The sequence below is a fragment of the Camelina sativa genome, chromosome 20 (assembly GCF_030686135.1).
Source record: "Camelina sativa cultivar CO46 ecotype springtype chromosome 20, ASM3068613v1".
NCBI lineage: Eukaryota > Viridiplantae > Streptophyta > Magnoliopsida > Brassicales > Brassicaceae > Camelina > Camelina sativa.
The window spans coordinates 5,076,257-5,099,896 of NC_141899.1; the positions used below are offsets into that span (position 1 = coordinate 5,076,257).

Genomic DNA, 23,640 nt, shown 5'->3' on the forward strand with positions numbered 1-23,640 from the left:
ATGATCAAAGAAACTAAGAAAAAGCTATAACAGGTACAATAACGTTTAAAATGAGTCTAAAGCTGAAACAGTAGCATGACCACAAAGGCAAGTCATGAGAAAGAGAGGGAGAGAAGTGTTGGTAAAGCAAGGGGAGCTTTTGCTTTGAGGGAATTCAGGAGCATTGAATGGAAGACGAATAGATTAGGTGAGTAATGAAAAATCAATGGAACAAAGATAGATAAACGTCATGAAGATAAAAAGAACATTATGATGGCTACGAAGACTGAGATGGAGTAAGTATCTAACCATGGAGCAATTTCATCAAACAACATCAAGCCAATTCAGACGGTGAATGTCCGTATTAGTCAACAAAGTTGACCTGGACTAATCATTCCATGGTCTTAATGGGGTAGGTAAGGGATAGAGATGCCTATTTTTCTGATCAATAAGTTACAAACTTTTGTTTTCTTTAGCTTTGATTTTGCTTGGCATTGCAGCCTGCACCACAAATTGGCCAAAGTCAAATTACAGACCCCACTAAAACCCACTCATCATCATCATCATTACCATAACCACTTAATCCTCATTCCATATGATCAATTCTCAATTCAAAAGACACAGTAACATTCACTCGTAAAGCAAATGATAAGAAGTAGTAGACTAAATAAATCAAATCTAGCAAATGATCTTCGACAAAGGTTCAGCAACTTTTTGTGGTTCTGCCATTATTAAATTCTACTGATGTACAGATTCTTAAGTATGGAAGTCAGTGCATTTTAGGTTGGGGGTTGATGTAATTACAGAGATACAACCAGAATCACTTCCTTCCCAACCTAACCAAGAGGGCCTCGTGCTTTGCAGCTGCTCCTGCTTCCGCAGCTTTGTTCGCAGCTTCACGCTTCAATGCCCTCTTCGCACGCCTTCCTGTTATGGCACTGCTAGTCCTATCCTTTGGCTCACGTGAGGATGAAGAGGCGGGTTCAGAGCCAGAAGCCTGGCCACCTCGGTTCTTATGTTGGACCGGCCTTGCTTCTTGGCGACCTGCTCTGACAAAGCCATTGTCACCCCACCTCCGGTTTCCTAAACGAAGACTTGAACCTTGCAAATAAAACTCGTCAAGGTCATCGTCATCGTCATCCTCATCCTCAGCTACATACTCAGGTGGAATGTCGAAATCATAATTAAAAATGTCACTATCTGAAACCCGCTCCACTGCTTCAAGTGGCTGAAACCACACTGCCCTCAGGAGGAGGCATACACTCTCCTCGAACATGAAATCTTCAACGCTGCAATGAAAATAACAGAAAAAATTAGTTAGAAAGGAAAAAGTACAGAAAATGATGTAAAAGCCAAGAGAACAGTAAAGCACAGAGCCAGCGTCCCAAGTAAATGGATTAAACAATGGGGCCAAATGTAAATAAGGATGGAAGTTTTACCTTCCGTCGAGAGCGCGGTGGACATTGAGAAAGTCAAATGGAAGCTTACATTGTGGGCAGGTAGGCTTCTCTTTGTAACTCGCCCAACGGAGTATGCACGTCACACTATATATAGATAGAAATTAATCACTCCTCTTAAAAATGAAAAGAGACATGTCAGTATCTATTCTACATTTCATTTCTAAGTAGATATACTTGTTCCGTGCACAGAATCAAACGAAAGAATTGAACTAAAGAAACAAAAAACACGTTATAAAGACGTTTACAGTTTGAAGCAAAAACCAAATTCCATTTTTGAAATACTGAGCTGAAGACTAAAATAATGATCTTACAAAACCAATGTCTTAGAGCACAAATGGTAACATTCTCAGTATCTGGCTTAACAATGACAAGAATGTCACAGAAAAAAAATGACTTATATACGCGAAACATCAGATCACTAACAACCAAATCAGCATCAAACACAACACTAAGCATGGATAAACCAAGAAATCCATAAAGACGTACCAGTAAGCATGCTCACATCCTTTAACCATAGCTGTCTCTTGAAGAGGTATAGTATCCAAGCAGATTGCACAACAGCCGCCATGGTTCCCAAAACTCAGCTCATTGCTCACTTCTTGAGTCTTCTTTTCATCCTATATACAGAAAACGATATCTTAATATCATCAACCTCGTCAACAAATCAATAATAAAGAGATTGAGCATCACAATCCTAAAGAACGTTTCTTTCGGATAGAAGAAAAAGAAATCAAATTCATGTAAGTAAGATACAGCTTCAACATCACACACACAAAAGGTAACAAATGGAACCAAATTTAAGAAACACCCCAATTTCTCAGAACGCCAATTCAGAAAGTAAAAGGCACAAACAAACAACCACAAAGTTTTGATTTTTTCATTAAATTAATTGATTAATAAGGGAAAAAACGGAAACAAAAACCTGATGTTGAAGAGGCAAAAGATCCAATATCTGCTCATCAACGATCTGGATCGAGGAACTCATGGCGGCGATTGAGAAAAAAAAAAGAAAAAATTGGATCAAAATTTTTTTTAAAAATTGGATCCTCGATAATCTATTCCACAGGGAGACGAATAACCCAAATCAAACAATCTGAGGAAGAACAGTTCAAGTCCAAAGTAGGCACACAAATGATAAAAGAGAGAGAGAGAGAGAGGGATCGGAATCCTCCGGAGGAAACGGCCGAGGAGATGTAGAAGAAGAAGAAGAAGATAGAACGAGGAAGACCCCTAATTTTATTTTGACTTGTGGACTTAATTAAACCGGTTCTCCCCATACCATACCGACCCCTTTTAAAAAATATATTATTTTTAAGCGGTGCAAAAAATGAAAATACTTTTTACTTTCAAGCTTTTTAATTGTTTTTTTAGAATCCATAACTTAAAAAATAAAGATTTTACACGTTACAAAAAAATTTACAAAACTAAATGGAGTTATTAGTTTGAGATTTGATTAGAGTTTTTAAAATTTAAAATATTATATTGAATTTATATTTATTAAATCAAGATTTTGTTAAATTTTACTAAAGTTTAGTATTATTAGTTTATAATTTGTAAAAAATCATTTAAAGCTTAATAAATTTTGGTTTATTAGATTGAGACTTTTATAAAGTCATTGAAAATTTTGTGTAAAACAAAAGAATTTAGAATTGTTAATTAATTCAATTATTAGGTTATTGGGTTTATAATCTTGCACATTTTTTCATAAAATAAAGTTATAGAAAATATAGCAAGATACAAAAATTGTTTAAAGAATTTTACAAAATTTTAGAAACTATAAAATATTTCTTAGCAATCCTTAAAAAAATATTTTAGTTATTCATTTTTGATTATTTTGATGAAGTCTTCCAAATTTTATAGACATGACTTTATCAAATTTATTTCAATTTTTAATATAAACGTTTTAAAAAATACATAAATAAATAGGAGAGCCGAAAATAAAATAAAATTATGTACCGGCCACTAAATAACTCCAGACTGATGAAACCCTCAGATTGAAACTAGAGTAGTATCGTCCGGTGGTGGAGGATGGGAGCAGCAGATACGATGGTTGTTGCAGAGAAGATTGAGGACTTGCTCGAGGTCTGCCTCCTCTGTCTCTTACTCCTTAAAAATCTCTCCTTTTTTTTACTTACTATTCTCCTGTAATCGATTCATGTCCCCCATATTTGGGGTTTTACTTGTCTTCGTCCTCTTGAGTTGTTGTTGTTGTTAGTTAACTGGGTCAGCTCAAAAATTTAATTTTTTTGAATTACAGGCTGCTAGATACGATGATATTGATGATCTTAAAAACTTGGCTTCTGATGGTGTCTCTCTTACCTCTCGTGATTCCCAAGGCCGAACAGGTTTGTTCTTTCTAAAGTTTCGATTTTTCGAGTTAATTTTAGCTTCAATTCTTCGTCTTTGTTATGTCACACTCTCACTACTCCTGCTCAGATACTCTTGAATGTTGTGAATTACTCGTATTAGCACTTTTCATCTGGTGACAATATTGGTTACTTACTGATATGAAATCCTTATATGTTCAGATACTCGATTGATGAGTTTTAAAATGTATGGTTAACAAGTTGTAACATTGTTTCTTTTGATCTTTTGTTTTGTCTTTACAGCCCTGCATATGGCTGCTGCGAATGGACATATGACTATAGTGGAGTATCTTATCAGTCAAGGAGTGGTAAGTAAACAACAACCCCCTTTGCTAATTTTGATGCATTGACCCACAATGTAATGTCTGGTGTTGGATATACTAAGAAAGATTGAGGCTTTGGAGCAGGATATTAATGCTCTTAACGATGAGAACAATGCTCCTCTACATTGGGCATGCTTGAATGGTCATATCGAGGTAACCATCACTTATGTCTCTGCTTGAAAATGTTTTGTTTCTCCGGTTTAATTATATAACTGTAAAGCTACTTACAGGTGGTGAAGAAATTGATTTTGTCAGGAGCTAGTCTAAGCCTTTTGAATCGGTTAGTCTATTGAATCTTTCTTCTCAGTCTATCTATTGGAGGAAATAAGCTGAACCATTATAACTTGTAGGTACGAGCGGACTCCGATGGATGAAGCCATTGGTGCTCAGAAGATGGAGATTATAGATGTCATCAACACAACTGTTGCACAAATGGAACTTGAAAATACCAGTATGACATGACTTTTTTCAGACATCTTCATCATTAGCATCCTAAAATATTCTCTTTCTGTCTCTCTCTCTCTCTCACTGATATACAGGTGAGGTTTTGTATTGTTGGAGTTTGTTACTTAAACTGACTAGCAGTTGTTAGAACTGGAATCATATGAATTCGATTTTTTTTGGTTGCAATACCCACAAACCACAGGCTTGTTCAATAAATTTTGGGCTGGACCAGTTTGGGTTTATTTGAATTCGTTTCAGTTTTGCATTCACAAATTTACAGTCAAATATGGAAGACAGTGGTAGCCAGCTGCAGCGGCTAAGCCATGCGTTATGTGTAACCGAACCTGAACTAAAATAACGAAATTGTACTTTTAGTTCTTTCATAGTTTCAGTTGAATTTGTATGTATCATCATTTTGAAATTTTTCATATTCAAAATGCGGAACTAATATGAACTGTAGATAAACACAAATGAAAAGCTGATTCTGATTAAATTGTTAAAAAGCATAAATTCTCAAGCAAGCGATATAGCTTCACAGAACTAAAATTTGAAAAGATAATGTCATGTATAGATATACCAAAAAGAACAAGCTCAAAACTATATCTTTCAAACAAGACATCGCCTACGCTGGTTCAAGCTATTGGTGAGCCAACAAGATTGCAAAACGTACACAAAGGATCCTACGTAATCAAAAGAAGACACATTCAACCATCGTTCTCTCTTGGAAGTCAATAAACCAAACATTTGCGAGGATGCAATCGTTAGACAAGCTTCTAACTTATTTTTACCCATGCGGTTCTTGAAAATTCTACACCCAATAGTGGAGATGGATACCTTATGCATTCTCGGTAATGGAAAGATAACTGGTACTTTTGGGTTATAAAGAAAAAAATAAACTTTTCTATGTATACGTATAACACACGTTACATATAAGTTGGTATAGGACAGGACACGATATACTTCATTTTTGGTGTAAGATTATTAAATTTTCAGTTAAATATGCATTATGCGACTTTGGTTCCATACCAACAATGCTAATACAAACCAACAATCTATGTAGAAACTTTTTTCTAATTTATATTAATTAGATATATTTTGCATCGTTCTCTAGTTTTTTTTCTTTTTCTTTTTGGTATCAATGTTAAGTAATGACGTTCTCTAGTTTGGTGAACGGTTGGTTTCTGTTGGCTAGACTAGTAGTTGTAAGAACTGAAATCACAGATCCATCCATGGAAGAATAAGATATAAAGTGATGATCTCTTTCGGTGCCCCATTCCTTCTTTTGTTTTTAACCTATGTGCAGTGCACCACCGCTTCGGTTAAAATACTAGCAATATTTAATTAAATAAAGTAAAAGTTATAATCACTAATTTTGGTTTAGTCTGAAGGGGAATGTATCTCTCTCTTTACCAAATCCATGCACCTTAACTTAACTCAGTTTTGCATTCACAAATTTACAGTCAAGTGTGGAAGACGGTGGTAGCCAGCTGCAGCGGCTAAGCCATGCGTTATGTGTAATCGAACCTGAACTAAAATAACGAAATTGTACTTTTAGTTCTTTCATAGTTTCAGTTGAATTTGTATATATCATAATTTTGAAACGTTTCATATTCAAAACGCGGAACTAATATGGACTGTAGATATAGACAAATGAAAAGCTGATTCTGATTAAATTGTTAAAAATCATAAATTCTCAGAAAGAACAAGCTCAAAACTATATCATTCAAACAAGACATCACTTACGCTTGTTCAAGGCTTCAAGCGATTGGTGAACCAACAAGATTGCAAAACGTACACAAAGGATCCTACGTAATCAAAGAAGACATATTTATCCATCCTTCTCAACAAACATTTGCGAGGATGCAACAGTTAGACAAGATTGTAACTTATTTATGCATGCGGTTATTAAAAAATTCTACACCCAATGGTAGAGATGGATAATTACCTTATGCATTCTCGGTAATGGAAAGATAAATGGTACTTTTGGGTTATAAGGAAATGTATAAACCACATTACATAGTATAAGTTGGTATAGAGGACAGGACACGATATCTTTCACTTTTTGGCATCAATGTTAAGTAAATGACGTTCTCTAGTTTGGTGAATATTGAACTAGTATCTCTACTAACTCGGGGGATGATATTTAGGAAGGGTGAAACAAAGGACTTTTATTAAGATAGTCAAAGATCGTCGAATTACAATATAACCGTTATGAGCCGATCGGCAAATTACAGAGAATTGTCTTCTCAAAATGACTAACTGAACTACAGCTTAGAATCGGATTTACTCCTGACTCCTGGCCAATGTTACTTGATCCCTTCTGCAAGCTGCTCCCTCGGTATTTATAGCTGATGGGACGCTTCATCTCTCTGCCTCTGGATCGATGTGGGACTGTCTTCGAGTAAAGTCGGCGATCGTTCTTATTCGGGTCGTCACTTATCGGGCTGTCCATCTCAATTGGGCTTTCTAGGAGTTTTGTCGGCCCGACAAGTGTGTTTTAGTCGGTCTACATTCCTGGATTTTGGGGTGACTGTTTCGATAATGGGCCTGTAGGAAAGCCTGTTAAGGCCAGGTGAAACCCATATCCAATAGTGAACTATTAGGTTGTTGGCTAGTCTAGTAGTTGTAAGAACTGAAATAACAAATCCATCCATGGAAGAATAAGATATAAAGTGATAATCTCTTTCGGTGCCCCATTCCTTTTGTTTTTAACCTATGTGCAGTGCACCATCGCTTCGATTAAATTACAAGCAATATTTAATTAAATAAAGTAAAAGTTATAATCACTAATTTTGGTTTAGTCTGAAGGGGAATGTATCTCTCTCTTTACCAAATCCATGCACCTTAAATGATACATTTTTTTGGCCTTCACGTTCACGTTGTTGTTTTTGCACATGCCCTTTCACTTTCATCAAATAGTTTCATAGTTTATTGAACATAAAAACTATTAAAAAAAAAAATCATTTCTAAACGTTTTCACAGTTGGCAAAACATCATTTTGTAAACCTTTCGGCATAGACTCGTTCTGATGCAGACTGACGCTGTGTATGTCAAGTCTCTTTATGTTAGATGTGATTGATAATTTTATTTAAATTGATTTTTTCGTCAACATATTCCCCACTCATCTTTTAATTTGTTTGTTACGTATTATTTTAACTCAACCAAAATAAAATTAATTTTAATGTGAGGGAAAAATATAACTCAAGATGGAAGAAAATAATCAATTTGATAGTTTTAATACAACTAGTAGTCTATTGACGACAAAAAATATATATATAACTAGTATACAGTATATGTCTTTGTGTTATGATTTTTTTTTTTTTTTTTTTTTTTTTTTTTGATCAAAAAAAATATTGATAACGTCTTTGTGTTATGATTATACTATGTTAACTATATGTTTTCTGTTATGATTATACTATGTTTTCGTGTAATGATAGCACTGGATGGAAAGTATAAATTCTTGAAGATTTCGGGTTTCTCTCTCTTCTCTCTCCCCCGAGTTCGCCTTAGCCATCGCCCAAAAGAGAAAATTCCCGTATGCTTTCTCCGGTGATCGGTGCTCCTCGCCGTAGCTGTGAGAGGGCCCCTAGCTCTTTATTTCGTCTGTTTATGCTTTCGTTTGTGTCGTTGCGGCGAGATCTGGTGGATCGATGGTGAGGTTAAAAACTCAGCGGAAGAGATGGTCTTCACAGTGAGGATTGCTCGACGGTCTTCTGAGCGTTTTGGTTCGTCCTTCCCCGGCGGTTTCAGGAGAAGTTTCTTTTACCGTTGTCAGATCCAGCGTTGCCCTGACCTCTTAGGCGATGCTTCTCGGTTCTGTGGCCATGGGTTCTTGTTCTCTTCGGGTTGAGTAAGCTGCCTTTCCCGTCTTTCTCCTGTTCCGTTTAGCTAGGTCTAGGTGTTTAGTGTTGAAGTTAGGGTTCTTTTAAGCAGAAACTTGTCCTTCGATTGGAAAATCTTATGGTTGTGTTGAGTTTAGAGTTTGGTTTTTGAGGAGGTGGATGGAGCTGTCAATTCCTTTGGGCTTTGGGGTAGCAAAGAAGAAGTTAGTATTTTCCGGATCTGGTAAATCCACAGTGCGACTCGAGGACTAATTCTCCTTCTTTGTTTGATCCCTCCCTAGTGTTGTCGCTGCTCATTTGTTTCTCATCGTTTGAAGCCGTCAGTTTTGTTTGTTTGGTTGTGATTGCATTACCCACTCAGCCTTTGTCGTTCCTCTCACCCTTGGTCTGCTCGCCGTCCTTTGATTCCCATTTGGTTCTTTTCCTTTTTTAAGCTTGGGCTCTGTTTTGCTGGGAAGAATATGTTAGTCTTCTAAGTTGGCAGTTGGTTCTTCTCATGTTTTGTTGTTCGTTTGTGGTTGATAGCTTCTTGTATCTTCCTTGTTCTCTTTTGAGTTCGAGTGTGCAAGTGGTTAGGCTTCGCTCCTTGTCTCTGCTTTGCAGATCGGGTTAGATCTGATTGCATTTTGGAAGGCTTCTATCTAGACGGTAAAGGACGCTGCAGTCGTCGTCGTCGCATCCGGAAGCGTGTTCGTGTCTTCGCTTGTCGGATTATGAAGGCTTGGTTCTGGTTCTGAGAGATCAGCTCTCAAAAGGATAGGAGGTGGCTGATGTTATTGTTTGGAATGGCCGTGGGCGTTCTTGATAAATCTCTTCTGCTCGACTTCAGAGAAGAATTCCTCTTGCTTATTAAGACTAGTATGTTTTAGTAAGGTTTAAGTCTAGTTGCCTTTGCTTATGGTTTAAAGGGTTTGTGCTCTTTCGTTTTAGGTTTTAGTTTTTGGCTTTGCTTTATGTATTTTGTGTTCATATTTAGACTCCGGGGAATTCTCGTTTTCCCCCGGGTTAAATTCTGGGGACATTGTGTTGTCCGCCGGCTTTGTATCTCACCCTTGATACCAAAACTAATTTATTAATAAAATTTCAGATGACAAAAAAATGATAGCACTGGATGGCAAACGACTTGTAAAATATAAGTATTACAATAAATGAATGAATCATACGAGTCGTGTAGATATGCTTTTTCAAAAGTATAGTAAAAATATTCGGTAACAAATTATATGGATTATGATAAACTTGAATGAACCACATGGTCTTGTTCTAGAAAAACTATACATCTTCTGCAATACTTATTTTACCTGATCACTAGATTTGTATGGATTCCCAATGCGTGATGTTGTTTTGTTCACCATAATAGCCACCAACGAGAAACCATATAAATGTCTTCGAGTACAGATATATTTGATTCGATTCTTATAAAATTCATCTTAAACTTCAACTGGTTGACAAACATGCTAATCAACATTATACAAATGTAACGAAAAGACGTATAAATGGAAAGATCTGCCCGAGATATCATTTTTTTTTGCGATGGGGGACGAATATTATCGTTCGAAAGTTTAAAAAGCCTAAACCCTATAAAGCCTAAGACACAGTCAAATTTATTATTATTATTTTTTGATGGTGGAGTGTTGAAGGAATATATTGATTTTTTAATTTTGTTTTTGGCTTTATTCCTAGTTTGTAAAGCAATTGGTTGACATATGAGGGTTCAATTAGTTTGATTAATTCACATTCAAGTTTGGAAATATATTTGAATGAAGTTCGCAAATACTATAATTTAAAGGTTTCACCTAATACTTTTGATGCTCTATAAGTCTTTTCCATTGCAGTTTTATGTGTTATATATGAGAAAACTTATGTATTGCCAATACAAGAATAAATTTGTTATGATAAACAATTTAGTGGCGAAGTCCATGGTTAGACACGACATTCATATTAACTTTTTGAACTGTAGTATGTAGGCTAAAAAGGATTTAACGTGAGATCTAACTGTAAAAAATAAAAGTTGACACCTAAAAATAGAAACTATGCCAACGTCCAAATAAATTAAAAATGCAAATATATGGTCCGAGCAATAATCTCATAAAAAGGAGAAATAGGGATCGAACAGATGAACACCTATACAGCATACGGTAAACACTAACGTGCCTAGGTAAGGTGGAAGCCACAAGATTACAGAGTCTCCTCTGCGTAAATTAATCTAAGTCAGTGACAATAGTAACACTAAAAAGGTGCACAAGTAGGCTCAGTGAGTCAGTTTATAGCAAAAAAACAGCTTTCAATCAAACCCCGAAAAATTGAATAGATGATAAATAAATTCATGAATTGATGAGAAATATCACTTGATTTTTTAATTTCAAAAGCTATAACTGATCCAATAATACGGGCTGACAAATAAACACAAAATCGGCCGACATAACTAGAAATATTCATATAACATAACTAGAAATATTCATATAATATAACTAGTATATCATATTTGTGGTGAAATGACTTGATGGAAAAGCGAAACATTTCAACTTAATTAAGCTTCTACGAAATAATGATATGATGTAAGAAAGCAAGAAACAATATAAAAGTCGTTGATTAAGCAGAAAAAACATTTTGTATAGAGTATATTTTTTACAGGTAAAGCCATACGAATTAGTAAGATAAGTGCATGAGCAAATGCAAATATGCAATTATTGGACTTCGTTCTAGGAATAATGGTTTGCTATGACAAAAAAAAAAAAAAAAAAAAGTTATGATAAATATTAATTCGTTAATAAACTGTAGTAATGTTAGAACATTATATAGTCAATAATTACCAAACAAGTCTTAACAACAATAATTATGAATCAAGTAGTTTTGGTCCAGTGGTAGAGGGAGAAAAGTCCTATCACCTGGATTGGATTCGAATAGCATTGGCCACAAGAGTTGTCGCATATTTTCAAGCTAGTTTACTTAAAAAACGTGAAAATGAAATGGAATTCTACTATTATCCGAAATCAATTTTTTTTTCCAAAAGAACGTTTCACCACCAATTAAAAAAATGATCGATAACGTTTGTTGCATCATTTGAAGTAGTTCGCCCACATGGACAATTCATACAATAGAGTTAGAGAACTAATCTTTTGTATCCAACCCCATTAGAAAAGAAAAAAACATTAAAGAAGATAACATTTTTATCTGTCGTAAACGTTTTTTGAATTTGGTTTAACCGTAAAACCCACCGCCTGAACCGCCACCACCACCGTAGACATTTGGCGGGTCAAGAATAGGCGCCGAGGCAGACACTCCATTATGGTTGTTGGCTGCACCACCTAAATGCAAATCCGACATATTAGGAAAACCTTCTTTGGGTTCAAGCCCTTGATCATACAAGAATCCTTTAAAGACATGGCCACCGATTTTCACTACCGCTTGATAAGCGTACTCGTCATCACCATCCTCCACTGCCGTTACTCGCACACACTTGAACACTGCCGGGGCTCTAATCTGCCCGGGCCATGCTTCCCTTGACCCTCCTCCGTCTTGCATACATAAAACATAATTTATGCATCATTATCACCATATCAATCAATCTACATGAACTTAACCAAGATACCGATAAATATGATCTGAACTTAACCAAGATAAGTAGATAACGGAATCTAAACCTGACTAAAATTCGAAATGGTTAAAACGATCTTATATATATTTCCATAGCCAAAACCAAACCTAAAGCGGAAAAAAAGGACTGATCATAACTTCAAAATTTCTGAAAATTATTGATAAAATTCTTAAACCAAAACCATAACAATATTAGTATGTTTTATCATGGTTAGTGTCACCTCAAATTACAAAACTACATACACCGTATCATTAATCGTCAAGAATGGCTATTAGTGTTATATGCATGTATTGTATATACATACATAAAATAATGTAGGTTTATATACTAATGATGAGAATGTAATACTACCTTGTCGGCTGGAACTGGTCTCGAAACTTCGAGGAGGCGTGTTAGAAGTTGAAGTATGAGAAGTAGCTTGTTGTTGTTGTTGTTGTTGTTGAGACCCTACGATCCTCGGCTTCTTCGTCCCGGAAGATGTAGAGAGAGACGATCCAGCGGTTGGATTAGCGCCGGAAGGCATGACCTGCCTCTCTCTCCGCCTAGCCGCAGAGACCCACGTGCTCTTCACGTGAGTAGAACAATCAAAGCCACGGCTCTTGCAGCAAGTCCTGCACCGCCTCTGCTTACACTCTTTCTTCGCTTGGTTTCCACAGTCTTGACACGTGGCGGTTCCCGATGCGCCTGAGCCAGACCCCGAGTTGTTGTTCGAGCTCGTTCCTACCGCAGTCTGGTTACTAGTACTCTTGAAGTGAAGATACTGCGTTTCGTGGTTGTTGTTGTTGTTGTTCTGCCATCTCCGGTTGTTTCCAAGGAAGTTAATGTCGGTGTCTTCCACGTTTTGCTGCTGAGGCGGACCCGCCGTGAGGAGAGGAACCACACCGACGCCAAGCGCCGCCGCTTCAGGTCCAGATATAACTCCAGCGTTTTGGTGGTGGTGGTACGCCGGAGCAACAAGGAAAACATCTCTCAGACCGACCATACCCATATCCGTCGCCGCCGCCGCCGACGAATGTAAGCCATAACGGACAGAAGATCTGGGATGCCATGAAGGAACGCCGGCGGCGGCGGAAGCTGAGCCTAAACCGCCGTGGACTACGGCGGGACCAGCATTGAAACCAAGAGATAGTTCCTCAGTGGCAAGAGAAGTTGTAGTCGTGGTCGCCGCCGCCCAGTCGGTGAAGGCACCGGAATCTGACGTTGGTAGATTATGCCTCCTCGTTGTAGCCACAGCTGATTTAAACCAAAACCCTAATCCCACAAATTAATTATTATATAAAACAAAAAACAAAAATCAGAGCACACAGCTCCAGTTAATGTACACACAACTCATATAAATCTACACAAATATGAGATAGATAGAGAAAGAAGAAGATGGGATCCTTTTTGGCTATAAAACCAAAAACAAATCCAAAATAGATTCTTCGAAATCTACTGTCACTATCTTTCTTTGTCTGAGGCTCACAGAGATATGAAAAAGAACACTGCGACTCTTTTTTCTTCTCTCTCTCTCTAAAAAAAGAACTGTGTTAGTTGCGGTCTGAATTTTGTTGCTTCTAATCTTGGGTTTACTTGTGGATCTTTCTTACCTCTCTCTCCTTTAAAAAAACAACAGTGGTCAGTGGTGTGTATGTATGTTTTGGTTTTCCTTTTTTCTTGTTCTAGATTGTTTCGTCTTGTTCCTGTCTCTCTCTCTCTCTCTAATAATCATATCATAGTAGACAACTGCAGAAAGATAGAGAGCCAAGTGAAACTTTTTTTTTTTCTTCGGGTTTATTTATTATTATTTATGTTTTTAATAATAATAACTCAAAGAAATGGCACATGATACCTTCTTCCTTTGCTTTTGTATTTTTTAGCTCAATTTTAAATAATTTAATTTATTTTCTATCAATCTTTTTTTTTTATTAGATGACGAAGTTCATCACCAGCGCTCGTGCGCGTGGCTCCACTTGCCGCTGAAGAGACGATCCTGGCTTTTGTTTCATCCAGAACCGGCTACACCGGTTAAGTCTCTTAGGTCCATGGTTCGGTACATTACGCGTTTCTACTAAGTTAAAACTGGATTGAAACTAGGATTCTGTTTTATGTTTGTATATAAAACTCAACATATATGATTATGAAATAAGAAATTCAGATTTCGTGGTCCATGACTAAATACTACTATTGTCATCGTATCTTACACCACACACATTTTGCTCTTATCTTACCGACAAAACCGAGACGAAAAAGAATAAACAGAACCATTATATACGGGTGATATAGCATTTTTGTATTAGTCCTTCCGACACTGTTGGATTGCTTACCGTCCATACATTACAAGTTTACAACTAAGAAGAAGAAGAAAAAGAAAAAAAAGGACTACTTTTAATGGTCCACATAAATGTGAAATGCTTTGCAGACCAAACAAAAAGACCAACGAAAAATCCAAAATGTGGTTTACAGATATTACAATAAATGTTTTGAGTAAATAAAATTTAACATATATGAAGGAAACTTCGTTGTTTGATTTTACTATCACACACGTTGAGATATATATATCTTGGACTTTCTTAATTTACACAACCGCCAAAGATTGCTTCCAAAGATATCTCGATTTAATTTTCAGACAAAAAAGTATATAGTATAAGCTACATATACAAAAACCTTTTTCCACTTTTCAACGATAGTTTGACAAAGAATGGTACTGCGTGTCAGAGCTTGCCTGGGTCGAGCCTTTGAAGTTTGTTTATTTGGTTTACTAGTAGTAACCAGGGTAATTCAAGACCTTGGAACACAAAAAATTTATGTGAATGAGCTATCGTTTCTCTACGCAACACTATACATGCTTGATAGCTTCTGGATGGGAAACCACATTTTTATATGCATTCAGCTTGGTTCACGCAATCAAAATCAAGGCCATGTAAGATAAAAAGGACATACCCGTAACCCGTTAGAGACATGAATGATATAATAGCAAATTTAAATTAAATGTATAGAATCAAGTAACGTTGTTTGCTAAAAAAAAAAAAGAAGAATCAAGCAACGTTAACCTTGATACAAATTGAACATAACAAGTCTCACCTGTGAATTACTTCCCAGTTCCCATGCTATACATATTTTAGTTTATAAAAAAAATAGTATAACAAATGTAAGTCCCAAACTAGTTTTCTAATAATGAGGAAATCTGAATTCTATTAGTAGTATAATTCAGTTTTACCCAAAATCATTCAGATTAAATCTTGTTAAGTCTTTTATATCCGTATTTTTTTACGTAGGCTTAATTGCAATTAAGAAACGAAGGAGCTTTTCATGTTTCTATCTATGAAAAAAGCTTTTGAGGAGAATAATTAGTTTGAGCAATGCACGTGAAAGAAACCTTTCAATAAAATGTTCGTCGGCTCATCCCCACCCACGCTTTGCGGCCGTCGAATCATTGCTTTTCTTTTTAAGGTCTTTTTTGATAAACTTTTGTTTGGAGATCTTTGTGCTAAATATATGCAAACCCACCATTCTAAATCATTATGGGGTGTTCTCATGGCCACTATAAACGTTTTTAAGTGACCTATATTTAATATTCTTTCGGTTTTCAACATATGGTCTACCCTCCAATTATATAATATCCAAGTATTTTGATATCCATATAAGTTTTCTTTCTCGATCTTAGTCGTTTTGCTCAAAGATTTGGAATTAACTTTTGAATGGGAGATCAAGGCGGGGGGAGTGGTAACATTTCCAAAGGAAACGACGACGATTTTAGGGAAGTACAAAAAAAAAGTGTTTAAACATTCTCAAAAAGAAATAAAACTAGAAAACAAAAATAAAAGCAATGTAGCAGACCAGTAGATTTATGACAAAGCAAAAGAAAAGGAGCAGAAGGCACGGGGCTCGAGAGAAGAAAATGTTCGCAATAACAATAATGGAGGCGTCGAGACTTGTTGAGAGTTAGAAAGAGAGAGACAAAGACTAATGCTTCTTTGCCTAATCGGCGGAGGTGGCGTGCTGTCTCACTTCCCTCCGACATGCGTTGGCCCTACGCGCCTGATACCCCTCCCTTTTTTTCTTATTCAGAGGACCGGGTCCCAAATTGGCCGGTTCAATTTATCGGTTTATGCCGGATGCTTTTGGACGCTAGCAAACCATTGACTTTGATAGCTTGGTGGTGCTCAGTGCTCAGAGTAGGAGTCTACTTTAGTAACGTCACGTGTGTAATGTCATTTGAGATTAAACTTCTACTGTTAATAGTAAGTTCATCTGCGTTGTATTCTACTAGATCTAAGGTTTAAAGAACGAGAATGTAAATACATGTAGAAGATATGAGCATTTTCTTACGATAAAGTTGTTACATATAAAATGAATAATAATAAATATATATTGTGAAAAAGAAAATAGTAGTGATGGGCCAAGATCCATATTTTCTACTAAGATCCAAAACATTTCTGGATGGTTTAGGGATGCATAGGTGAATTTACATAGATTCCGTATTCGACAAATGTACCACACTCTTACGTACGCTTTTACATGGCTAAACCACCCTTTTCCATTCATTAATCATAGACTATGATGAATCATAGTCAATGTGCCTAATCCATCAAACAAGACATATGACCAGACTTCTTATAGCATTTCACTAAACTTTCAAAAATAAAGTACTCATTCCCTTACTCGGCCCACTACGTATGCACTTATGCAGATTGAATCTTAGACTGCCACTGGCCAAATTTGACACTTGATCACCAAATCTCCCTTATTGAAAGAAATCAACGGCTTTTTCAACCGATATACTTCAGAATTCGTTTTAGGCTGTAGTAATAAAATATACTTTATAAGTAAATAAAATTTGACTCGTAGAGCATATGAGATTGAATGATTCTTGTTTCTAACTTTTCTAAAGCAAGCACATGTCTGATCTACTAAACATCAATGTGTAGATTAATTGGTTAAACAATTTTAGAGGACATCGAAAAAATATACTTACAATGAGCAACAACGACCCTGAGTTCGAACTTCGAACAGCCTATTCAAACGTATATATTAAACCGCAATGACCACCCAGTCGTATGTTAATTAGGTGAAACTTAAAGGTACGCAAATTAAACGGAAGGCAACTACGGAGAACGAGGCGTTTCAGTTTGAAACCTCCCACGTACGTGTATATGTATCATTCCAGTAATCCAATCTAGGTTTTTTTTTGGGGGATATAGAAAATTTTTAAAGTTGAAAAGGTAGACATTATCATGCGGAGTTAATACGAAGAAAATGAAGAATAAGTCGTTTGTTCTCTTTTAAGACCATGACCATTAAACAAAGCCAATGACATGTGACAAAGAGTTAATTATAATAGTTGAACTTTCAAGGATGAACCATATATCAAATGTACATGTTGGAGTACCTAACAAAATTTATATATTACTTTGTAGAACTACTCCCAAAACATTCAATTTGTCAACTTGTTCATGCGAGACTAAATTGTTACCAAACGATACTAACTAACCAACTCTAATTAATTTACTTTTTAAATATCTTTTTACATTTTTTTCCAAAACAATATACAACGGACATAAGAATTATTTGGAGAGCCTATTACAATTCACTTTTTTTTTTTTTTTTTTTTAAAGCCAATCAATTCACTTCTTCTTGCTTCCAATTAAGACTGAAGAACCTTAGTGGAGAAACCCTAATCTTATGTTCGGATATCGTCTGCAAATTCGGTGACCACATGTGCTCCCTCGTTCCAACAAGCTGATCATATTGCTTCTTTAACTCGGGAGAATTACAAATCGAACTGCTTTCACCACAAGTTATTGCTTCTTCTTCTTCTCTGCTGTTTCTGTTTTTACACATACGACTAAGTATAAAATCCGGAGAAACTTTAATCAGAATCTTCCCGTTTGGTCCCTGAGAATATTCAAACGGTGGTGGACTCGACGGCGCCGTGAAATTCAACGGAGGAGTACTCGAGCGAACGTTTTCAAGATTAGAGTTGAAGATCGAGAGAGACGAAGTGGTTAAGACTCTGTATGCAAAACGTTCGATCGGCAAGACGAAGTAGGTTTGACCTGGGATGAGATAGTCGTCCATGGCTAAAGCTGGAACCTGACGACCAATATAGAAAGAATCTGCATGGCACACAATTTGATCAGGAAACTCAAACATGATTTCTCCAGCAACATGTTTCTTGAAGCCACATAGGGTTTTGGTTGATCCTTGCTCAAAGAAAACGAGCGTGACTATTCCTTGGCGTCTACGGATGATCGGAAAACAAGAATTGAGTAGAGATATGCTCATCATAATTCTCTGAGTTCGATCGAGAGATTTAATGTGTTTTTCAAGCAGATGCAAAAGTTGTGGATTGTCTTATTAATTAAGAGATGAAATAGTATATATACACTACAACAAATATGTACATTGTTAGCACGAGAGAAACGCTATAATATGTAATTCATAGCTCTTTTACAAACGCTATGTTAGGCCACTGTTATTGTAGGTACCTCACATATGATAGCGCAGAATTCGTATGCTATGATATATTATTATACCATAGCAGTACAGAAATGCTATGTTATCCCGCTTTTCAAATTTTTAAAGATAATGTTATAAGTCATTATACACGCTATGTTAGGTGATTCTACCATAACACGTTAGTTAAACGGTTTAATTCAGTTTTCGTAAGCAATATCTTTATGCTATAATATATTCTGTTATAGCAGGATTTTAGATGCGATTATAAGTGTTTTGAGAACACTGTTTTCATGTTATTTTGAAATTGATCCGGAACCTGTATTAATATTAAATCCCTAATTCACCATTTCACAATCAAACATAATACATAGTACATAACACAAAGTTTAAAATCCATAAGGAACAAGACAAGTCTGAAGATAAAAAGCAAATCCATAAGATAGATTGTAAGTCTAAAGTAGGAGTCAGTAAACCTCATGGTTAATTTAAGACATGATGATCACTTTGTCCTCTGGCTATGCAATGACTGTGCCAAGGGCATCTTCCATCATCTCGATTTCTTCTGATGGCTTCCAAACTGCTGCATCGCTTACCTTGACAATATCTACCCACACTTTAACTGCATTAGAACCCAAACGAAAGTGAACCTTTTGGTTTGGATCGTTTGTTGCCCATCGTCCTTCAGCAACAACCAGCTTCTTTCCGGTAATATCCATCAGTCTGCACTTCTTGACTTCATTGATACGCTGCAATGCCAAATAATATAAGCCAACCAACAATCATGACTTGACAAAAACAACTTCATAACATATCGAAAACATTTACCTGAGATTCCGGTGAATGCGGTAGAGTTTTCTTAGTTGGAGAGCCTGGACCTGTTGCATCCTCAATAGGACATGTTGCTGCAATGGTGCAACAGCTATCACAGCTTATCCGTACAATGGTGCAATAAGAATGATAATAGATGGGGTAAATGAAAAAAACCTTCACCATTCTGCTGTGTATTGCTTTGGTATAAACTCGGGCTTCTTTTTTTCATCAGTGGTGGCAACACCAAGAGCTTCCTTCCCAATCATGTTGCCATTAACATACCACCGGGGCATTATCATAGGCTCGATAACATCACTTGTTCTACAACATACTTACAAGAAATAGAATTCAAAGATATAAGAGAGAAACATAGAATTCAAAGATGTAAGAGAGAAACATAGAATTCAAAGATATAAGAGAGAAAAAATAGTTAAGTTCTACAAGATACTCACTAAAAGCGGCAGAAACATAGAACAACCTCGCCCAAGCCTCCCTACAAAGGGTAAGCAAAAGAAGTAAGAAGACCAGACTGCTTCTTCAAGCTTATAGAGAAGCTCTAGCAGAGGCGTGCTCCACAAATCTCTGGGATATGTTGTAACAAAATAAACATAAGAGTTTTACGTATCTTCTTACAGCTCTTCCCTTTAAACGGGACAACTACTTCTTCAAGCTTATGTTCTCCAGAATCCATCATCATCCCAAATCCAAGCTCTCAAATACGCAGAATTACAGCAGCAAAACGCTGGAACATGAAACACTTATAGTGAGACCAAATCTGAGGATATAAACCAAATTAGTATAACTTGTAATAGCCAATAAGATTTACAATCAACAGATAACCATATCATTACATATGCAGAACTTCAATTCAGGTTTACTAAACTAAAGTATTACGGAAAAAAGAAAAAAAGCAAACCTTGGGATTTATATATGTTACTTAACATCACTACAAGAGTATATATATAACGTAACATCACTACAAGAGAAAACACAATAGAAAGAAGTCATGATGCATCATGATTTACGAGGGATATGACAAGAGATGTTTTATAAATTTTTTTTTAAAAACTAACCTTCTTCTTAGACCCTTTCTTCACAAAAACCATCCAGCATCGGTGATTCATAGACATAGCTTGAAAACCAAATACTTAAATCAGGAGGTTCTAAGAATCAAACAGATTGAACCAAATTAAGTTTGAAACAAATATGCATCAATAGCTGCAGACCTAAAGGTTTAATAAGAGTATAAGGGAAATAATACTTACCTGAAAGGAGTGAATCATAAAGGGGTTTACTTGTCTCTTCTTTGCTCTTTACATCATGAAAAGGATCTCTAATAAGGAAAAAACAAGTATCAGTATGAATAATAGATGGCACCTGCGACTAAGACAAGCCTTGAACATGAAACTGAACATCAAGAACCAGTAGGAGAACAAACAACTAACAACCCACAAATAGATGCTTTATGGTACCTTCACTATTGCCCATCGCTCAATGGAAAAACCTAAAATGGGGTTAAACGTTTAGAGAAAACAACAACAGCCACAATAATATACTAACTAAACCGTTCAAAATACTAACCTGTCTATTGAGTACAAGAAAAAAGAAGCTTCTCTATGCGACAACAACAAATATAAAGGATCACAAAAGAAGAAACCCAACAAAGTTCAGCACTTTCCCCAAAATACCAAAGCAGTAACACTAGTGATAAATCAATTAACATTCAACACAAATGAACCTAAAGAGAATCACAAAAAACGCATAAACTTTGCAACATAAATGAGAATGTGTTGAGTTGTTTCAACCCAAATGAACCTAAAGAATTACAGAACTCACTCATTTTCCTGTTGTTGAGAACCGAGATAGGCTCAACTGTGGAAGAATCTTGGTTAATATCCCAGAGACGGAGGAAATCGCCGGAAGAAGTGAGTAGATCTCCGGATGAAGGACGACGGAGAGAAGAGGACTGAACATTAGCTTTGTAGGAGGATAAAGACGCTGGAACGAGAGATTCGGGAGAGGCTTCACGGTTATGGAATCAGATCGAAAGAGAGGATGTCGAGTTACGGCGGTTTCCGATCGAGATAACAGATCTGTAGTTGAGTTATCTATGGCGAATTGTGTGATCTGAATTCGATTCAATGATGGTGTCTTCTTTGCGAATATAGTGAGAGAAAGTTTCACTATCAGTATTCGTCGGAATTTTTTTTTTTTATTAACAGACGGAGAAAAACTCGATGGAGACGAGAGGCTATGGAGGAGAAGAGTCGTGGAAGGTTTTCTTTCTTTTATTTATTTTCTTTCTCCGTTCAAAGTTTTTTTTTTCCTTGGCACTCAAAACTATTTTTGATGTAAAATCTGAAAATTTTCCCTATATTTTGGCGGAACAAGTGATTTTGTCTTCCCGCTTACTGATTTTTTGTCATAACATTGTTTTAATGCTATTATAAGTAATCAAAATAAAATATTTATCTTCTATAGCAGTTCAGGAAAATAAGCTATCTTCTACTCCTATCAATGTAGCTTTTTCTTGTAGTGATAGAGGGATTAGTCTTTATGGTCTTTGTGTTTTGTTTGTAGTGGAAAAGGCAACTACGTGAAGGAGAGTTGACTTTTGAATGGTCAACGACTCCAGGGTTTGTTTTTTTGCATATGATAATCTGAAGTGGGCTCTTTGGTCAATCCTCTCGGCTTTTTGTTCATTTATTTGTTTTAATTGTCGGTCTAAAATTGCCATTTTTATAATATTATAATTGGAAATGTTACATAAAGTCGTAGAAGTAGCTGTTATACAATTAGAAGATCAAATCATTAGTTTTATTTTAGTAATTTATAAATTCTAATTACAACAACACGTTGAACCCGTGGCTGATTTCGTGACAACTATATACCAAATGACGAATTAGATAATGTAATGTTCCAGTCCAGATACAGACTCCCTTATTATCACTTTACAAGTTATCCCAATTTTTGAATGTGTTCGTTGTCCAACTTAACATCGCAAACATATGGGACATATATAACCACATCAACTAGACCTTTGAAATTCGACGATTCACATATAGTGGTCTATGGTCTTTGTCTATCTCTAATTTTAAAGGCGACGACGTAGACAACTTGAACGACGGTTAAACATCGGGGTTTTGAAATTACTGTAAACTTTCGTATACTACATAATTTTTTATTTTTCTTTCTTTCATTTCAAACCACATCCCCAAATTTGACTAGGAGGGGAAAACGTGAGAGAGCCTTTACCTTAAAATCTTGTTTTTGTTTTGTTTAGTTGTTTGATTTTGGGGGAAATAACAACCCTAGATATTGTATAAGATTCAAAATATATTTATGGTTGATTCTAAAAAAATGGGCCTCAATATAATGGGCACAAAAACTGTATACCCAAAAAGATGACGTAGGCTAAAATGTTTCAGTTCTATACCGAAGATACGGGCCTTATTCTAAACGCACACCAAACTTTTTTTTTTTCAGTAAAACTTCTATAAATTAATAATGTTGAGACTATAAAAATTTATTAATTTATAGAAATTTTAGTTTATTGATAAATTAATAATAATTATTTTACAGAGAAATTTTATTAATTTGGTAATAAATTCAAAAAATTAAAAATAAAATTTAACCGTTATAAACTAATATTTTTTCTAGAATCAATTATAATAAAAATAACAATTATCATGTTTTGAACATAACACTCAAAAATTCTGATATAATAAATATATTAGAATTAAACTCTAATAAAAATGAATGTGTGTATATATATATTGATAATTTTATATAATTATTAATTTATATTATTGATTAGATCATGTATTATTTATAAAGAATTTTCAAAAAAATATTATTTTATTATATTATCGAATTGTGACCAAAATTACACTGATCCAACTTAGGTACTGATAAATTTATTAATTTATATAAATTATTAATTTACTGAGTATTAATTAATGAAGGTTTTCCTGTATAACATAATACATTGTTCAAAAAAAGATAAAAATTAAGTATAAACCAGATTATAGGTGTTAACAAAATAAAAAACCCAGATTATATTGTTCAGCTAAGATTGTACGTGTTGGGTTCAAAAGGTTAATGTAATGCACCTAGGCCAGAATTTAATACTAGTATATTTGTCACATTGATGCCAGTGACAGACTCAATCCAACATCTTGGCAATTGAAGGTTTTTTTTTTCTAGTATCAAAATCATTTGTGATCAACAATAATCTTGTATTAAATATGAGTTAATATTAGCTTAACATATTTGGTTGAGATTTTCAAATAATTCTAGCGTTTGAATTTGTAATTCAGTTATCTCATCTGAAACTAACTTATAAGATTAAAATTTTGTGGTTATATATTTTAATATATT

General features: G+C 35.4%; 5 protein-coding genes and 1 long non-coding RNA gene across 55 annotated transcripts; 2 read left to right on the top strand and 4 right to left on the bottom strand.

Moving 5' to 3' along the window:
* Window positions 1-625: 625 nt before the first annotated feature.
* On the bottom strand, window positions 626-2,729 carry LOC104769470 (uncharacterized). The gene is made up of 4 exons (XM_010493687.2): window positions 2,362-2,729; window positions 1,926-2,056; window positions 1,419-1,523; window positions 626-1,268 (listed from the first exon to the last, which is right to left on the bottom strand). The coding sequence occupies exons 1-4, from the start codon at window positions 2,422-2,424 to the stop codon at window positions 800-802; spliced, it is 768 nt and encodes a 255-aa protein (XP_010491989.1). The 5' UTR covers window positions 2,425-2,729; the 3' UTR covers window positions 626-799.
* Window positions 2,730-3,074: 345 nt separating this feature from the next.
* On the top strand, window positions 3,075-4,814 carry LOC109124728 (uncharacterized). Of its 2 annotated transcripts, none has more exons than XM_010493688.3 (6): window positions 3,075-3,521; window positions 3,697-3,784; window positions 4,049-4,113; window positions 4,213-4,281; window positions 4,359-4,408; window positions 4,479-4,814. In XM_010493688.3, the coding sequence occupies exons 1-6, from the start codon at window positions 3,468-3,470 to the stop codon at window positions 4,588-4,590; spliced, it is 438 nt and encodes a 145-aa protein (XP_010491990.1). In that variant the 5' UTR covers window positions 3,075-3,467; the 3' UTR covers window positions 4,591-4,814. The 2 variants fall into 2 exon arrangements, with proteins under 2 accessions (XP_010491990.1, XP_087360717.1); XM_087504591.1 differs by having other exon boundaries at window positions 3,366-3,521; window positions 4,349-4,408.
* Window positions 4,815-7,978: 3,164 nt separating this feature from the next.
* Window positions 7,979-9,513, top strand: LOC104769472 (uncharacterized). The gene is made up of 2 exons (XR_764396.3): window positions 7,979-8,422; window positions 9,018-9,513. It is a non-coding gene; the product is annotated as an uncharacterized LOC104769472 (long non-coding RNA).
* A 2,001-nt stretch (window positions 9,514-11,514) lies between these two features.
* Window positions 11,515-13,778, bottom strand: LOC104769473 (protein LATERAL ROOT PRIMORDIUM 1-like). 2 transcript variants are annotated; one of them, XM_010493691.3, is made up of 3 exons: window positions 13,599-13,746; window positions 12,361-13,521; window positions 11,515-11,929 (listed from the first exon to the last, which is right to left on the bottom strand). In XM_010493691.3, exons 2-3 carry the CDS (start codon window positions 12,995-12,997, stop codon window positions 11,613-11,615), a joined length of 954 nt encoding a protein of 317 aa, XP_010491993.1. In that variant the 5' UTR covers window positions 12,998-13,521; window positions 13,599-13,746; the 3' UTR covers window positions 11,515-11,612. The 2 variants fall into 2 exon arrangements, with proteins under 2 accessions (XP_010491993.1, XP_087360335.1); XM_087504209.1 differs by having other exon boundaries at window positions 12,361-13,778.
* A 3,700-nt stretch (window positions 13,779-17,478) lies between these two features.
* Window positions 17,479-18,341, bottom strand: LOC104769474 (uncharacterized). The gene has a single exon (XM_010493692.3). It carries the CDS (start codon window positions 18,277-18,279, stop codon window positions 17,611-17,613), a length of 669 nt encoding a protein of 222 aa, XP_010491994.1. The 5' UTR covers window positions 18,280-18,341; the 3' UTR covers window positions 17,479-17,610.
* Window positions 18,342-18,771: 430 nt separating this feature from the next.
* Window positions 18,772-21,798, bottom strand: LOC104711389 (uncharacterized). Of its 48 annotated transcripts, none has more exons than XM_087504620.1 (10): window positions 21,097-21,798; window positions 20,733-20,764; window positions 20,526-20,593; window positions 20,334-20,392; window positions 20,177-20,236; window positions 19,894-20,002; window positions 19,713-19,753; window positions 19,435-19,581; window positions 19,276-19,352; window positions 18,772-19,196 (listed from the first exon to the last, which is right to left on the bottom strand). In XM_087504620.1, the coding sequence occupies exons 8-10, from the start codon at window positions 19,487-19,489 to the stop codon at window positions 18,966-18,968; spliced, it is 363 nt and encodes a 120-aa protein (XP_087360746.1). In that variant the 5' UTR covers window positions 19,490-19,581; window positions 19,713-19,753; window positions 19,894-20,002; window positions 20,177-20,236; window positions 20,334-20,392; window positions 20,526-20,593; window positions 20,733-20,764; window positions 21,097-21,798; the 3' UTR covers window positions 18,772-18,965. The 48 variants fall into 48 exon arrangements, with proteins under 48 accessions (XP_087360746.1, XP_087360744.1, XP_087360761.1 ...); XM_087504618.1 differs by having other exon boundaries at window positions 20,334-20,423; XM_087504635.1 differs by having other exon boundaries at window positions 19,441-19,591; window positions 20,334-20,423.
* Window positions 21,799-23,640: the final 1,842 nt, after the last annotated feature.

Coding starts and splice junctions, on each gene's coding strand:
- LOC104711389 (XM_087504592.1), bottom strand. CDS start 19,443: ATGGTGAAGGTTTTTTTCATTTACCCCATCTATTATCATTCTTATTGC. Junction 19,197..19,275: donor CGCATTCACCGGAATCTCAG/GTAAATGTTTTC, acceptor TTGGCATTGCAG/CGTATCAATGAAGTCAAGAA.
- LOC104769473 (XM_087504209.1), bottom strand. CDS start 12,997: ATGGGTATGGTCGGTCTGAGAGATGTTTTCCTTGTTGCTCCGGCGTAC. Junction 11,930..12,360: donor GACCAGTTCCAGCCGACAAG/GTAGTATTACAT, acceptor TATGTATGCAAG/ACGGAGGAGGGTCAAGGGAA.
- LOC104769474 (XM_010493692.3), bottom strand. CDS start 18,279: ATGATGAGCATATCTCTACTCAATTCTTGTTTTCCGATCATCCGTAGA.
- LOC104769470 (XM_010493687.2), bottom strand. CDS start 2,424: ATGAGTTCCTCGATCCAGATCGTTGATGAGCAGATATTGGATCTTTTG. Junction 1,524..1,925: donor GGATGTGAGCATGCTTACTG/GTACGTCTTTAT, acceptor ATCTATATATAG/TGTGACGTGCATACTCCGTT. Junction 1,269..1,418: donor CACCGCGCTCTCGACGGAAG/GTAAAACTTCCA, acceptor TTTTCATTGCAG/CGTTGAAGATTTCATGTTCG.
- LOC109124728 (XM_010493688.3), top strand. CDS start 3,468: ATGGGAGCAGCAGATACGATGGTTGTTGCAGAGAAGATTGAGGACTTG. Junction 3,522..3,696: donor AGATTGAGGACTTGCTCGAG/GTCTGCCTCCTC, acceptor TTTGAATTACAG/GCTGCTAGATACGATGATAT. Junction 3,785..4,048: donor TGATTCCCAAGGCCGAACAG/GTTTGTTCTTTC, acceptor TTGTCTTTACAG/CCCTGCATATGGCTGCTGCG.